The 13,301-nt window shown below is 70.1% G+C and overlaps 4 protein-coding genes across 7 annotated transcripts; 3 read left to right on the top strand and 1 right to left on the bottom strand.

The window, feature by feature from the left end:
* Positions 1-1,282: 1,282 nt before the first annotated feature.
* Positions 1,283-4,407, top strand: LOC112993771 (non-structural maintenance of chromosomes element 3 homolog). 2 transcript variants are annotated; one of them, XM_064503448.1, is made up of 11 exons: positions 1,283-1,416; positions 1,602-1,664; positions 1,760-1,861; positions 1,973-2,036; positions 2,169-2,248; positions 2,352-2,446; positions 2,586-2,665; positions 2,742-2,784; positions 2,870-2,932; positions 3,208-3,322; positions 4,223-4,407. In XM_064503448.1, exons 2-11 carry the CDS (start codon positions 1,623-1,625, stop codon positions 4,328-4,330), a joined length of 792 nt encoding a protein of 263 aa, XP_064359518.1. In that variant the 5' UTR covers positions 1,283-1,416; positions 1,602-1,622; the 3' UTR covers positions 4,331-4,407. The 2 variants fall into 2 exon arrangements, with proteins under 2 accessions (XP_064359518.1, XP_064359519.1); XM_064503449.1 differs by lacking the exon at positions 4,223-4,407 and adding an exon at positions 3,417-3,560.
* Positions 3,607-7,129, bottom strand: PFKFB1 (6-phosphofructo-2-kinase/fructose-2,6-biphosphatase 1). 2 transcript variants are annotated; one of them, XM_064503445.1, is made up of 14 exons: positions 6,976-7,129; positions 6,577-6,702; positions 6,397-6,493; positions 6,248-6,314; positions 6,080-6,154; positions 5,943-5,999; positions 5,745-5,866; positions 5,469-5,676; positions 4,552-4,698; positions 4,362-4,466; positions 4,138-4,267; positions 3,997-4,059; positions 3,843-3,907; positions 3,607-3,744 (listed from the first exon to the last, which is right to left on the bottom strand). In XM_064503445.1, exons 1-14 carry the CDS (start codon positions 7,001-7,003, stop codon positions 3,685-3,687), a joined length of 1,350 nt encoding a protein of 449 aa, XP_064359515.1. In that variant the 5' UTR covers positions 7,004-7,129; the 3' UTR covers positions 3,607-3,684. The 2 variants fall into 2 exon arrangements, with proteins under 2 accessions (XP_064359515.1, XP_064359514.1); XM_064503444.1 differs by lacking the exon at positions 6,976-7,129 and adding an exon at positions 6,792-6,916.
* Positions 6,878-9,125, top strand: HSD17B10 (hydroxysteroid 17-beta dehydrogenase 10). Of its 2 annotated transcripts, none has more exons than XM_064503451.1 (5): positions 6,878-7,036; positions 7,890-8,054; positions 8,158-8,322; positions 8,408-8,645; positions 8,719-9,125. In XM_064503451.1, the coding sequence occupies exons 1-5, from the start codon at positions 6,878-6,880 to the stop codon at positions 8,907-8,909; spliced, it is 918 nt and encodes a 305-aa protein (XP_064359521.1). In that variant the 3' UTR covers positions 8,910-9,125. The 2 variants fall into 2 exon arrangements, with proteins under 2 accessions (XP_064359521.1, XP_064359520.1); XM_064503450.1 differs by lacking the exon at positions 6,878-7,036 and adding an exon at positions 7,206-7,289.
* A 541-nt stretch (positions 9,126-9,666) lies between these two features.
* On the top strand, positions 9,667-11,434 carry NAA10 (N-alpha-acetyltransferase 10, NatA catalytic subunit). Its single transcript, XM_064503457.1, has 8 exons — positions 9,667-9,812; positions 10,006-10,104; positions 10,216-10,274; positions 10,409-10,454; positions 10,581-10,696; positions 10,813-10,857; positions 10,941-11,025; positions 11,136-11,434. Exons 1-8 carry the CDS (start codon positions 9,792-9,794, stop codon positions 11,358-11,360), a joined length of 696 nt encoding a protein of 231 aa, XP_064359527.1. The 5' UTR covers positions 9,667-9,791; the 3' UTR covers positions 11,361-11,434.
* Positions 11,435-13,301: the final 1,867 nt, after the last annotated feature.

The following is a 13,301-nucleotide window of genomic DNA, read 5'->3' as shown; positions in this document are numbered from 1 at the left end:
TTATTTATTTGTCCTTCTTTTTTTGTTTGTTTGTTTGTGTTTTTTTGTTTTTCCCTCCTTTTTCTACAAGAGGAGGCAGAAGGAAGACCTTGGGGGGGGGGGGGGCTAAACTGAAGGATAGAAACTGAGCATGAGTTTGCTATTGCCACCCCAAGGGAAAAAAACAACAACAAAAAAATCTTCTAGACCCTCCCAGCCAATCCCTGGACATGTTTTGGGGAAATCTGGGCTCAAGCAGAGGGAGGGAAGGTTGTTTCTGGGCCTGCAGTTAGGCCCACCCCCCCCGCCATTGGCCTGCTGCCCCCCCCCGCCCTAGTACTTCCTCTCCTCCCAAATCCAGCTCTGCCGTTGCCAAAGGGCTCTGGAAGTGGAGCCTTCCCAGGCAGACGTGGCAGGAAAAAGGGAAAAAATAGAAAAACCTGGCCAAGATGACCCAAGGGTTTCCATGGCCCACACGGGAGCGGGGTTGGGGGGGGTCCATGAGGCAGTGCAGCCTGGGGCACACGGGGAGCTGTGCTGAGCCCTCGGCTGTGCCTCAGCACGTGGAAAGCACGGGGCTGCGGGGTATTTTGGTGCTTATTTGTTAACTTGGTGGGTAATTTGGGGGGGGCAGCCATTTTGGCTTTTGTTGTTGCTGTTTTAACCTGAAGGGAAGGGGCAATGAGTGACCGTTGGGGGGGGGGGGTTGTGGGGCGCGAGGCAGCGGTTTTCGCGCCTTTTTTTTCACCTGAGGGGAGGGGGCGCGCGCGGGAGCGGCCGTTGGGCGTCGCTAGGCAACCGCTTTGGCGCCTGTTTTTGAACCTGAGGGGAGGGGGCGCGCGCGAGAGCGACCGTTGGGCGTCGCTAGGCAACCGCTATTTTTGAACCCGGAGGGCGGCCGTTGGCCCCCGGCGCGGCGTGAGGCAGCCGTTTCGGCGCCTCGTCTGGAACCTGCGGAGACGGGGCGCGAGTGTGAGGGAGCCGTTTCGCGCCTTTTGAAACGTTACTTCTCTTTTATTATGATATAGAATCTCGGCACCTGAAGGGAGGGGGTGCGAGACCATTCCGGTGCCTTTTTTAAAATTTATTTTTAATCTGCGCGGCGGCGTCGGGCGCGGCGGGCACGCGGCACGGCGGAGAGGGGCGGGGGGCGTGGCCGGGCCGCTCATCCAATCATAGTCGGAGCAGCAGCTCTGGGGGGCGCGGCCTTGGTCGGCCGGTGGGGGGGGGGGGGGTGTTCCGGGGTAGCGCGCGAAACGGGGCCGGGGGCGGGGCTGTGAGGGGAAGAGCCAATGGGAACACGAGGGGGGCGGGCCCTCGCGCGGGGTGCAGCTCGGGCGCATGCGCGGGCAGTGCGCGCCGCCAATCTGCGCCGGCGCGGTGGCAGCGGCTCGGTGGCTGCGGGCGGCGGCGGGTTGTGCCGCTCGCCCGGCGCCGGTGGGTTCTCGCTCGTGTTATCGGGGCCTCGGGGGGGGGGCGGGGGGGTTAAAATGCCCCGTGGCCGGAAGGTTTCCACGGAGGGGGCCGAGAAGGGAAGTCTCCGTGGGGAACGGGATGCGTTGGGGGTGGGGCGGGTGCCTGAGAGCAGCTTTAGTTCGTCACACTCTTCCTTGCCCTCGCAGCTGGCCCTGGAGGGCTGAGAAATGTCCCAGAGGAAGCGCAGCAAAGGGTCTGGTTTCTCTCAGGTAGGGAACCTGCCCCCCCTGCCCTGCGTGGGATCAAGGCCCTCTTCCCTGCCTGTCTGTGGCAGCAGCGTAATGCTCCCGGGCTTCTCGTGCAGGGTGAAGAGGGGGACGATGACTGCACTCCGAGTCAGATGCGGGTGCTCAGCCAGGGGTCCAGGAATCTGGAGAGACATTCCCGGGAGCAAGTGGATCAGAAGGTAGGTGGAGGTAATCCCCTGTCCTGTGCACCCTCCCCTCCAGGTGAGTGTATGTCTCAGTCCCTCCGTTATCACCCAGCTCTTGTTCCTCCCTCCTTCCTCACCCTGTAGGTCAGCGAGCTGGTTCAATTTCTGCTTGTGAAGGACCAGAAGAAGATCCCCATCAAGAGATCAGGTGGGTGTGGGGGATCCCTGTGCCCCTGCCAAAGTTTTTGGGCTTCAGGAAGTCTGTATAATCAGTGCTGCACTTGCATGACTTTTGTTGGTGTCTGGGCTGCCCACTGTGATGCTTTCTTCTTCTCCCCAGATATTCTGAAGAAGGTCATCGGTGAGTACAAGGATGTCTACTCAGAGATTGTCAACCGGGCTGGCAGGACCCTCCAGCAGGTGGGGGCTGGGGGGCAGTGGTTGGGGGTGGGGGGGCAGGGTGGAGGGGGCTATGCAAGGGGCACCTGGGCTTTTCCCCCAGGTAACCCCAGATCTCCTGCAGGTGTTCGGGCTGCAGCTGGTGGAGATCGACACCAAGCACCACATCTACATCCTCATCAGCACCCTGCCCCGCGCCGAGGGGGAGAACCTGCGACAGTGAGGGGCAGACGGGGCTCTGGGGAGGGCGGGAGGGGCCCGGACAGCTGGGTCCTCTGGCTGCTCAGGGTGGGGCAGGGCCCATGAGTGGGCTCTTGACCCCTCGCTGGTGGGTGACGTGAGCGTCTGGGTGCTGCAGGGATGACCAGACCGCCAAGCTGGGCCTCCTCAGCGTCATTCTCAGCTTCATCTTCATGAAAGGCAACTCTGCCAAGGATGGTAAGCCCTGCCCCCTTGCTGGCCCCACCCCTTTCCCCTTGCCTGGCCCCGCCCCACCAACTGCCTTCTCTTCCAGGGGCTGTGTGGGAGTTCCTGCGCCGGCTCCGCGTGCACCCCGGGTAGGAGCAGGGGGATGGGGGCGAGCCCTGCGGCTGGGCCACCTTCCGGGCCAGCACCGCCCCTTTGACCTGTGCCTCTCTCCAGGGAGCGACACGAGGTCTTCGGGGACGTCAAGAAGCTGGTGATGGAGGAGTTCGTGCGGCAGAAGTGAGCGAGGAGGCCGGTGGGAGGGCCAGGACCCGGGACACTGGGGGGCCTCTTGGGGCGGGCCGCGGGCACCCCGGCACGCTCAGAGCAGCCACGGCACCAGCCGCAGCCTGGCTGTTTATACCGTGCCGCAGAGAAACCGTCGCCTGCCCCCTGTGCCCGGTGGCCCGAGGGGACGGCACCGGGCTAGGGCGTGCCGGACATCGCCCCTTCCTCCCCCCTCGGCACACGGCCGGACGCCTGGGCTCGCTGGTGACTCTCACCCCTCCCCGCAGGTACCTGGAGATCAGCCCCATTCCCCTCACGGACCCCGTGGAGTTCAAGTTCCAGTGGGGCCCGCGGGCCGCCAAGGAGACCTCCAAGAGGGAGATGCTGCGCTTCGTGGCCAAGGTGAGGCTGCGGGGAGGGGGCTGGGGGGGGGGGTGATGTGGAGCCCCGGGCCTGGGCCTGACCCCCCCCCCTTTCTCTTCTCCCCGGCGCCCAGATCCAAGGCAAGGACCCCGCCTTCTGGACGAGCCAGTTCAAAGAGGCCGAGGGGTCCCCCGGCCCCCTCTGACCCCCTCCCAGGACGCCCGGGGTGTGCCTGTGTCTCCCCTCTGCCCCCAAATAAAGATGCCCCCCAAGTCCACGGGCAGTGCTGTGGTTCTTCCCCTACCAGCACCAGGCTCAGGCCGTCAGTTAATGTAGCCTTTACTAGAGCGGGCAAGGGGGCCCCGGCATCCGGGGGGGGGCCCCCAGCATCCAGGGGGGCCTCAGTAGTGCTGCGGCACGGTGAGCAGGGCTTCGGCTGTGGGGCGGCTGACGTCGACGTTCTGCAGGTGCCGAGGCAGAGCCGTGGGGTGGGGGCTCCCCTCGGGGCCCCTCCCCGCGTTGTTGGGGAGGGGGGCAGTTAATAGCACCCTGGACTCACCTGGGGCCGCCCACGGTGCGTGTTCACAGCCTCCACGTTGAGGAAGATAGACTCCACTTCGCATCCTGGCACCCCCGGGGTGGAGAAGGGATCAGGTGGGAGCTGGGGGTGGGGCGGGGGGGGGGTCTCACCCTGCCCCACTCCACGTGCTCACCGTAGGCCACAGGGGTCAGCTTGATCACCGTGTGCAGGGGACACTTGAGGTAGGGCAGCTCCTCTGGGGGGGGGGGGGGAGAAGAGGGTGAGGGGGCTGCGGGGGGGTCCCCAGGCCTGGGGGGACCCCGGGGGGGCATACCCGCGCTCTTGTCCAGGAAGTAGGCCAGCAGGCAGCGCATGACGGCCTGGTGGCAGATGACCAGCACGTTCTCCTGCCGCTCCAGCTCCATGATGACGGGCTCCAGGCGCTGCACCAGGTCCTCGTAGGACTGGGGGGGACGCAGCACGGTGAGGGGGGGCTGCCCCGCTCCGGGAGCTCCACTGGCAGGTGAGTGCCGGCGCCGGGGCCCCCTCCCCGCCCACCTCGCCCTTGGGGTAGCGGTAGCGGTACTTGTCCTGGTCGCGCAGCGCGAACTCCTGCGGGTAGCGGGCCTGGATCTCCTCGTAGGACATCTCCTCGCACACGCCCTGCAGGGCGGCAGCCCCGTTAGGGACGCCGGGGCCCCCAGCCCCCCCCCCCCCCCCCCAGGGGTGGTGCCCGGGTCCCCCTCACCGCGTCGATCTCGTTGAGCGCCTTCCACTGCTCGTAGGGCACGTCCAGGGCCTCGGCCGTCTCGATCGTCCGCTTCATGTGGCTGGTCCAGACCTTGAGGTCGCGGATGTGCTGGTTCCGGATGAACTCGGCCAGCGCCTTGGCATACTGGGGGGTGGGCTCGTGTCTGGCTGTGCCCCCCAGGGCTGTGTCTTGACCCCACAGCCCCACCCCTTGCCTGTGGCTCCACCCCCATGACTGCCAGCCCTGCTCCCTTGCTTGGGGCAGTGATAACCCTGTGCTGGGCCTGCCCCTGGGGGCGTGGCCTCACATTAGCCCCACCCCTGTGCTGGACTTGCCCCCAGGCCTACTCCCAGAGCCCCACCCCTTACTAATGGCCCAACCCCTTCCAGTATGGCCACTCTGTCAGCCCCTCCTCCTACCCATGGCCATGCCCCCAGGGGTGTGGCCTGCTCACTCAGCCCCTCCCCTGTGGCCCTGCCCCCAGGGGCATGGCCTGCTCCTCAGCCCCTCCCCTCCCCTCTGGCCCTGCCCCCAGGGGTGTGGCCTGCTCTTCAGCCCCTCCCCTCTCTGGCCCTGCTCCCAGGGGCATGGCCTGCTCCTCAGCCCCTCCCCTCCCCTCTGGCCCCGCCCCCAGGGGCATGGCCTGTTCCCTCAGCCCCACCCTCAGCTCAGGCTGGCAGCCTCCCCCCCAGGGGTGTGGCCTCCCTCAGCCCCTCCCCTCTCTGGCCCCACCCCCAGGGGCGTGGCCTGCTCCCTCAGCCTCAGGCCATCAGCCTCCCCCCAGGGGTGTGGCCTCCTTCCCCAGCCCCGCCCCCAGGCCAGCAGCCCCCCTCAGGGGCATGGCCTCCTTCCCCAGCCCCACCCCCCATCCAGCAGCCCCCCCAGGGGCGTGGCCCGGCCCGGGGCCCGCCCACCTGGCGGCCGCGGGGGGAGAGCCCCGAGTCGCCGCCGATGCGGCCGCGCAGGTTGAGCTGGCTCTCGCCGTGGCGGCTGAGGTAGATGGCGCGGGGGGCCACGTGGATGTTCATGAGGTAGTACACCGTGCGGCTCTGCACGTGGCCCTGCACCCGGTTGGCCAGGTAGCGCACCCCCACGTCGAAGATCTTGATGTAGGAGAGCCCGCTGCGGCGGGGGGGCGCGTCAGCCCCCACGCCGGGCCCCCCCGGGCGGCGGCGGCGGGGCGGGGTCACCTGTCGAGCTGGTCGTCCAGGGGCTCGTAGGTGGCCTTGTAGCAGTCGATGCGCTTGAGGAAGTCGGCCACCACCTCCTCCTGGGCGCAGCCCCGGTAGTCGGGGCTGCTCAGCTTCACTTGCTGGGGGCAGGCGCCAATCAGGGAGGGCCCGGGGGGGTCGGCCCCGTGCAACCCACCCCCTGGCCCGGGGCCTCACCTTGATGTTCTCCTCGATGACGTTGGGGTCATCGCAGATGGACTCCACAAACAGCACCTGGGGGCAGGAGGGTGCAAAAAGGGGCATTCCCCCCCCCTCCCCGGGCTGCCATTGCCCCCCCCGCCCTTCCCTGGTACCTTGTAGCCGTTCTCCTTGGCAAACTGCAGGATAAGGTCCCGGCGCTCCCGCGTGGTGTTGGTGGCGTCGAACACCTGGGGGGGGGGCAGAGCCAGGGCAGTGTGACCCCCAGGGGCGCTTCTGACCCTGCTTGGGGGGGGGGAGCGGCGGAGGGGGGGGTCCCTTACCGCCACCTGCCCGTCCTCAAAGCTGAGGTAGGTGCGGACGTCCTGGAGGGCAGCCAGAGCGCACTGCCTGGGGGGGGGGGCAGGCAGCGCCGTGAGCTCCCCGCGGTGCTGCCGTCTGCCCCCCCTCGATGCCCCCCCCCACCCCGCACCTGCGGAGCCGCATGGCCTCCTGGTTGTCGTGGCGGAAGAACTCGTAGCTGCTGTAGCTGCGCACGGCGTCGCGCCGGTACTGCCCCACGTTGAACACTGCGGGGCGGGAGGCGGCGGGGGTCACGGTGCCGGCGCCCCCGCCCCGGTGCCCCCCCCCCCGCCCCGGTGCCCCAGCGTACCGCGCGTGGGGGTGCCGATCCAGTTGAGGTAGCGGGTGAGCTTGCGGGAGATGTAGGTCTTGCCGCGGGCCGGCAGTCCCACCAGCACCACCATGGTGGGGCAGTTGGTGAACTGCGGCACCGAGGCTGCGGGGGGCGGCAGCGTCAGCGTCAGCGCCGGGGCCGCCGCCGCCCCGGGGCCGGTGCACGTCCCCCCCCTCCCCGCCGCCACTCACAGCCGCGGCGCTGGCGGAGCCGGCGGGCGCTCAGCGGGATCCAGACCTTCTGCAGCGGCGTCTGCGTGAGCTCCCCCGCCGCCGCCATGGCCATGGCCGCGCCCGCCCCGCCGGGTCAGCGCCCCCCGCGCCCGCCCGCCCGCCCGGTCAGCGCCCCCGCGCCGCCCCGCCCCGCCCCGCGCACCGGGGATCCGCGCCGCCTGCTCCGCCATGGCGCTGCCTCGGCTCGGCCGCGCCGCGGAAAGGTCAGGGGAAACGCTACACCCTGGCGCCGGGCCGCGGCGGCAGCCGGGGCCGCGGGGCGGGGGCGCGGGCGCCGGCCCCGCTCCCCGCCGCCACCGTCTCCCCTTGAGGCGCCCCGCGCCGCCGCATTGCTGCGCCCCGCGCCCGCACGCGCCCGCTCCCCTTTAAGAGCCCGCCCGGCGCCGCCATTGGCCGCGGCCGCGGGGGCGGGGCCCGGGGAGGGGGAGCGCGATGGCGGCGCTGAGGAGCGTGAAGGTGCCGCGCGGCGGCGGCGCCCTTACAGGAGCCGCGGCGGGACGAACCTCGCCGGGGCGCGAAGCGGGGCGGGCGGGGGGATGGCGGCGGGGAGGGGGAGGCCACGGTGATGGGCGCGGCGGGGCTGGGGAGGGGGGAACTGTCCTGGGTGGCGGGAGGCCACGGTGATGGGCACGGCGGGGCGGGGGGGACTGTCCTAGGTGGGGGGGGCCACGGTGATGGGCACGGCGGGGCAGGGGGGACTGTCCTGGGTGGCGGGAGGCCACGGTGATGGGCATGGCGGGGCAGGGGGGACTGTCCTGGGTGGCGGGAGGCCACGGTGATGGGCGCGGTGGGGCTGGGGGGGGACTGTCCTGGGTGGGGGGGGCGGTGATGGGCACGGCGGGGCTGGGGGGGACTGTCCTGGATGGGGGTGGGTCATGGTGATGGGCACAGGAGGGGTCGAGAAAGGCCATGCTGGATGGGGGGATGCCACGGTGATGGGCATGAGGGGGATGGGAGGCCACGGTGATGGCCATGGGGGGGGGGCATCTTGGGCGAGGGGAGGCCACGGTGATGGCCATGGGGGGAGCAGCTCTGACTGCACTAGGGCTCCCGCAGGGCCTGGTGGGGCTGGTGACCGGCGGGGCCTCGGGGCTGGGCCGCGCCACGGCAGAGCGGCTGGTGCAGCAGGGCGGCCGCGTGGTGCTCCTCGACCTGCCCACGTCCGAGGGGCCCGGGCTGGCCCGCGAGCTGGGCGAGCGCTGCGCCTTCGCCCCTGCTGACGTAAGGACGCTGGGGGCGGGGGGGGCGGTGTTGGGGGCAGCCCCAGGGAGAGCAGCACGCTCTCCCCACTGCGGCGGCAGTGCGACCTGCTCTCTCCCTGCAGGTGACGTCCCCCGAGGATGTGGCGGCGGCGCTGGCGCTGACGCAGAAGCAATTTGGGCGGCTGGACCTGGTGGTGAACTGCGCCGGGATCGGCATCGCCGTCAAGACCTACAACAGCAAGCGGGACAAGGTGCACGAGCTGGAGGACTTCCAGCGCGTGGTCAACGTGAGTCAGGGCTGGGGCGGGGGCGGCCGCGGCGCCCGGTGGCGATGACCCCCGCCAGCGCCAACGCGGTGCCCTCGTGCCCCAGGTGAACCTCGTGGGCACCTTCAACGTGATCCGCCTCAGCGCCCAGCTGATGAGCCGCAACGCGCCCGACGCCGACGGGCACCGGGGGCTGGTGGTGAACACGGCCAGCGTGGCAGCCTTCGAGGGGCAGGTGGGGCAGGCGGCCTACGCGGCCTCCAAGGGCGGCATCGTGGGCATGACGCTGCCCATCGCCAGGGACCTGGCATCGCTGGGCATCCGCGTAGTCACCATCGCGCCAGGTAGGGGGCCGCAGCGGGGCCGGGGCGGGCGCTGGGTGCTGGCCCCACGGCTCACCGCTCTCTGCTGCCGCAGGGCTGTTCTCCACCCCGCTGCTGGCCGGGCTGCCCGAGCGGGTGCGGAGCTTCCTGGGGCAGCAGGCGCCCTTCCCACCCCGGCTGGGCCACCCCGGCGAGTTCGCCCACCTGGTCCTGGCCCTGGCCGAGAACCCCATGGTCAACGGGGAGGTGGTGCGGCTGGACGGGGCCCTGCGCATGCAGCCCTGAGCCCCCCGGGGCCGCCGCCACTGCGGGGACACTGCGGGGAAGCCACCGCCGCTGGCAAACTGCCGCCATGGGGGTGTCACCGCCACGGGGACACCACGGGACTGCTGCCGCCATGGGGACCACCACCGCCACAGGGACACTGTGGGACTGCCAGTGCCTCGGGGACGTCACCGCGCTGGGGCCGATGACGACCCTGTCAATAAAACGTGACCTGTCTGCCCGCCTCCCGCCTCCGCACTGCCCAGGGGACCCAGGCGTCCAGGCCGTGCCACCTCCTTCCCCCCCCCAGCCCTGCGCTGCTCTGGGGAAGGTCGCCAAAGGGGGGGGGGGGCGGGGTGGCATCCGTGCCTGTCCCCTATCCACAGCTCTGTCCCCATTGGTTGGTGTGGCCGTCAGTCCCCTGCTCCTGCAGTGGGATTGGGTGGAAGTTACAGGTGGGTGGGGCTATCTGGGAAAGGGGCGATCCCCCCCTCCCCCCCGCCCGGGCGCGTGATTTTGGCTTCCCCAGATGAGTGCTCGCCCGGTGGGTGTCACTGGGTGCCTCGTTCCTGGTTGGCTGAGGCCAAAGGGGGGGCGGGGCAGAGCGGGCCGGTGATTGGCTAGTGCTCCTGTCAGTATAGGGGGCGGATAGGTAGGGGTGGGCCCAGCGCTTTGCGGCAGTTGGTTGGCCGCGCCACCCTCCCCGCTCATTGGCTGTCGTGGCGCCTCTGGGAGGGGGCGGGGTCGCGCGGGAGGTGGCCGCCAGGCGGGGGCGGGGCGAGCCTTCGATTGGCTAAGCACTCCGGGAGGGGGCGGGGCCGAAGCGCGGGCGGGCCTTCCGCCGGAAGCCGCCTGTGCGGAGAGCGAGGCCAAGCCGGGCGTGAGGCGTTGGAGTCGGGAGCTATGAACATCCGGAACGCGCGGGTGGGGCCGGGAGCCGGGGGCGGCCCGGGCGCCTGGGTCCCCGGGGGGAGGGGAGTGGGGGGCCCTGGGGAAGGGCGGAGGGAAATGGGGTTCCCGGGCGCCTGGGTCCCCGTGGGGGCTGGGGTGCAGCAGGGCCCCCCCCTCCCCCGCCCCGGACGCCTGGGCCCCGGCCCTGACGCCGTGCCGCCTGCAGCCCGAGGACCTGATGAACATGCAGCACTGTAACCTGCTGTGCCTGCCCGAGAACTACCAGATGAAGTACTACTTCTACCACGGGCTCTCCTGGCCCCAGGTGCGTGCCCTGGGCGCCTGGGTCCCCCCCGGGCACCCGGGTCCCTCCGGGCGCAGCCAGATGCCCGGGCCCTCTCCCGCCAGCCCTCTCTCTCTCCCCCTCCCCCCGCAGCTCTCCTACATCGCTGAGGATGAGAACGGGAAGATCGTGGGCTACGTCCTGGCCAAGATGTGAGTGTGGCTGGAGGGGGCCCGGCCCCCTCCCTGGGCCTGCAGTGGGGGGCTCCCAGGCAGCCCCCTCCAGCCTCCTGGGGAGTGGTGGCACTGAGGGTCCCCCCCCACATCGCATCCTCCTCTTCCGACAGGGAAGAGGACCCGGACGACGTCCCCCACGGGCACATCACGTCCCTGGTAGGCTGGCAGGGGTGGCAAGGGGAACGTTAGGGGGGGTTCAGGGCTCTCTGAGTGCCCTTGCGGGAAGTTTTGGGGGGTTTAGGAGTTCCTGGGGGTGCCCATGTGCCCTGCCGCCCCCCCCAGGCGGTGAAGCGCTCCCACCGGCGCCTGGGGCTGGCGCAGAAGCTCATGGACCAGGCATCGCGCGCCATGATCGAGAATTTCAACGCCAAGTACGTCTCACTGCACGTGCGGAAGAGGTGAGTGCGGCCCCCGGAGCCCCCCAGAACAAGCCTGGGGGGCCGGTTGTGCTCCCTACCTTAGATTTGGGCTGGGGCAGGGGCCCAACTCGCAATTCCCTTCGCTTTTCTGGCAGTAACCGGGCGGCTCTGCACCTCTACTCCAACACACTCAACTTCCAGTAAGTGTTGGGCGCTGGGGGAACTGGGAGGATGGGGGGGGTGGGGGGCCAGACACCCCCCTGGAACAGCTGCCCCTCCCCAGGATCAGTGAGGTGGAGCCCAAGTACTACGCGGATGGGGAAGATGCCTATGCCATGAAGCGGGACCTCACCCAGATGGCGGACGAGGTAGGAACACCCCCCCCCCCCCCCTCCAGCACTGGGGACTCCCCCCTGCTGCCACGGGGGCCTCCGGGGTTGCCCGTCCCCCCACCCACTGCTGCCATCTCCCCTTGTAGCTGCGGAAACAGGTGGAGCAGAAGGAACGGGGCCGCCCAGCAGGGCCAGGGCCCGGGGAGCCCCCTCGGGGCGAGGGCTGTGGGCCCGGGGGGGTCCCCCTGGCGGCAGTGCCGCCCCCCCCTGAAGACAGTGGGGCTGACAGCAAGGACGTGAGCGAGGTGAGCGAGGCCACCGAAAGCACCGACGTCAAGGACAGCTCTGAGGCCTCCGACTCCGCTGCCTAGGGGGGGCCCCAAGGGGGGGTGTGGGGCCCCCCTGCCCCCCCGCCATGGCAGGGGCAATAAACCCCTCCCCGCTCGTCCCGTCTCATCTGTGTGGCTGCGTGGGGGGCAGCAGTGGGGGGGATCTGCCCCGTCGGGGGGGATTTTCTGCCCCAGAGGCTGGATCTGCCCGGGGGGGGGCAGGTAAAGCAGGGCGGGGGCGTGGCCTGGGTCTGCCCCGCTCTCCCCAGTTTGGGGGGGGGGGGGGGCCTGGGAGGGCTGCCTTTGGCGGGGGCGTGGCTGCAAGGGAGCTCCACCCCCTGCTTCCGCGGATTGGTGGCAGCACAGCAAGGGGCGTGGCTCGGAGCCGACCCCTTTCCCCCGCGCTTGGCCCCTCGTGGCTGCCGTCGGCGCGGGCCGGGCGGCGGAAGTGACGGCGCCCGGCGGGCCCGGCCCGGGGCGGGGCTCCTCCTCCTCCCCGCGCCGCGGGAGCCGTCCGTGGTGCGCTTCGCGCCCCGCCTGCGCAGCGGCGGTTTCCAGCCCTGCCCCCGTGCCCGCCGCGGCGGTCTCCAGCCCCCCCCCCCCGGCCGCCAAGGCCGGTTCCAGTCCCCCCAGGGAGGTCGCGGCGCTCTCGAGGCCACCCGCAGGTGCGCATGCGCCCAAGGGTGAAAACAGGGGTCGCCGCGGAGGGGGCCGGGCCCCGGCCCCGCTCATGGTGCCGCCAACGGGGTCTGCCAGCCACCGCGCCTCCCCCCAGCCTCTGCGCCGCTGCTGATTGGCCACTGCCGGCCGAGCGCAGCCAACCGCGTGGCGACTTCCGCCCCACGTGGGGCGGGGCTGACGCCGCAGGGGCGGGGAGGCGGCAGGCTGTGGCGCTGATTGGGCGCGCGGCAGCCAATGGGCGAGCCGCCTTCTGGCGGGCCCCGTATCGCTCGGAGCCGCCTGCGCAGGAGAGGTGGTGTGGGGGCGAGCGCGAGGGAGGCACGTGCGCTTGCAGGCGAGCCCCTGGGCGTGACGTCAGGAGGTGTGAAGCTCCGCCCCGCGCGGGAAGCGGCCCCCTCCCCCCCCCCCCCCCGACGTGGCCTGACTGTTACCGGGGCGGGGGGGGGGGGGAGGATACCGGCGTCATTGGGGAGAGGGTTTGGCGGGGGGGGGAAGTGGGGTGGGGAGGACACCAGGGCTCATTGGGGAGAGGGTGATTGGGGGCGTCGAGGGGGCGGACACTGGGTCCATTGGGGAGAGGGTTGTGGGGGGGTGGAGGACACCGGGGTCATGGGGGAGAGGGTTGGGGGAGGGAGGACGCCAGGGCTTATTGGGAGAGGGTTGGGGGCGGTGCTGAGCACCCCCCGGCCGCCTGGGCCCCTTGGGGGGGGGAGGGCCCCAGCCACCTGCCCCCCCCCCCCCCGGCCGGTTTCCTGCCGTCTCAGGCGCCTCTCGGTTGTTTTGAGCCTGGGAAGTCCCGGCGGGACGACTGGGAGGAGGAAAAACATCCCGAAACCCCCCAAAAAGGGCACCGGGGGGGGGGCACGGGGGGAGGGGGCCCCAGGCTTCAAAGATCAGGTGCAAATTTGAGCTAAAACGGGGAAATTTGGGGCTTATGGTGGGTTAAAGTCATGCTAAGACATTTGGGTAATTTGGGCATGAAACGATTCGGGGGGGGGGGGGGAATTGTCCCAGCACTGGTTTGAGTGTAAAAGGGGCCAATTCGGCTCTGAATTTCAGTAAAAGGTAGAAGCGGGGCACCGCTGGCCACACTGGGTGCAAAATGGCGGATTTAGTTCAAAGCGGGGCCGCAAGCCCGGAAATCGCCCTGATGGGCAGCAGCTGACGGGGTTGGCATTTGGGGGGGGGGGGTCACTTTCCCGCTGTTACGGGACTTTCTGCTTTCTTTCCATGTTTTGGCCGTTTCCTGGGTTTTTTAGCTTATTTTCCACCAGATTTTGGTGGTTTTTTTTTTTTTGGGGG

This window comes from Dromaius novaehollandiae, chromosome 37 (assembly GCF_036370855.1).
Source record: "Dromaius novaehollandiae isolate bDroNov1 chromosome 37, bDroNov1.hap1, whole genome shotgun sequence".
In the NCBI taxonomy this organism is placed as follows: Eukaryota; Metazoa; Chordata; class Aves; order Casuariiformes; family Dromaiidae; genus Dromaius; species Dromaius novaehollandiae.
This window is presented reverse-complemented; position numbering and strand designations above follow the sequence as displayed.

Bases quoted from the DNA above. Each gene is read 5' to 3' on its own strand.
- NAA10 (XM_064503457.1), top strand. From the start codon at position 9,792: ATGAACATCCGGAACGCGCGG. The intron at 10,275-10,408 runs GTGAGTGTGGCT...CTCTTCCGACAG, and splicing joins GGCTACGTCCTGGCCAAGAT to GGAAGAGGACCCGGACGACG. The intron at 10,697-10,812 runs GTGAGTGCGGCC...CTTTTCTGGCAG, and splicing joins TCACTGCACGTGCGGAAGAG to TAACCGGGCGGCTCTGCACC.
- PFKFB1 (XM_064503444.1), bottom strand. From the start codon at position 6,885: ATGGCCATGGCGGCGGCGGGGGAGCTCACGCAGACGCCGCTGCAGAAG. The intron at 6,703-6,791 runs GTGAGTGGCGGC...CGCCCCCCGCAG, and splicing joins GCTCCGCCAGCGCCGCGGCT to CCTCGGTGCCGCAGTTCACC. The intron at 4,060-4,137 runs GTATGCCCCCCC...CCCCCCCCCCAG, and splicing joins CTTCCTGGACAAGAGCGCGG to AGGAGCTGCCCTACCTCAAG.
- HSD17B10 (XM_064503451.1), top strand. From the start codon at position 6,878: ATGGCCATGGCCGCGCCCGCCCCGCCGGGTCAGCGCCCCCCGCGCCCG. The intron at 8,055-8,157 runs GTAAGGACGCTG...CTCTCCCTGCAG, and splicing joins GCGCCTTCGCCCCTGCTGAC to GTGACGTCCCCCGAGGATGT. The intron at 8,646-8,718 runs GTAGGGGGCCGC...CTGCTGCCGCAG, and splicing joins CGTAGTCACCATCGCGCCAG to GGCTGTTCTCCACCCCGCTG.
- LOC112993771 (XM_064503448.1), top strand. From the start codon at position 1,623: ATGTCCCAGAGGAAGCGCAGCAAAGGGTCTGGTTTCTCTCAG. The intron at 2,447-2,585 runs GTGAGGGGCAGA...TGGGTGCTGCAG, and splicing joins GAGGGGGAGAACCTGCGACA to GGATGACCAGACCGCCAAGC. The intron at 2,785-2,869 runs GTAGGAGCAGGG...GCCTCTCTCCAG, and splicing joins CGGCTCCGCGTGCACCCCGG to GGAGCGACACGAGGTCTTCG.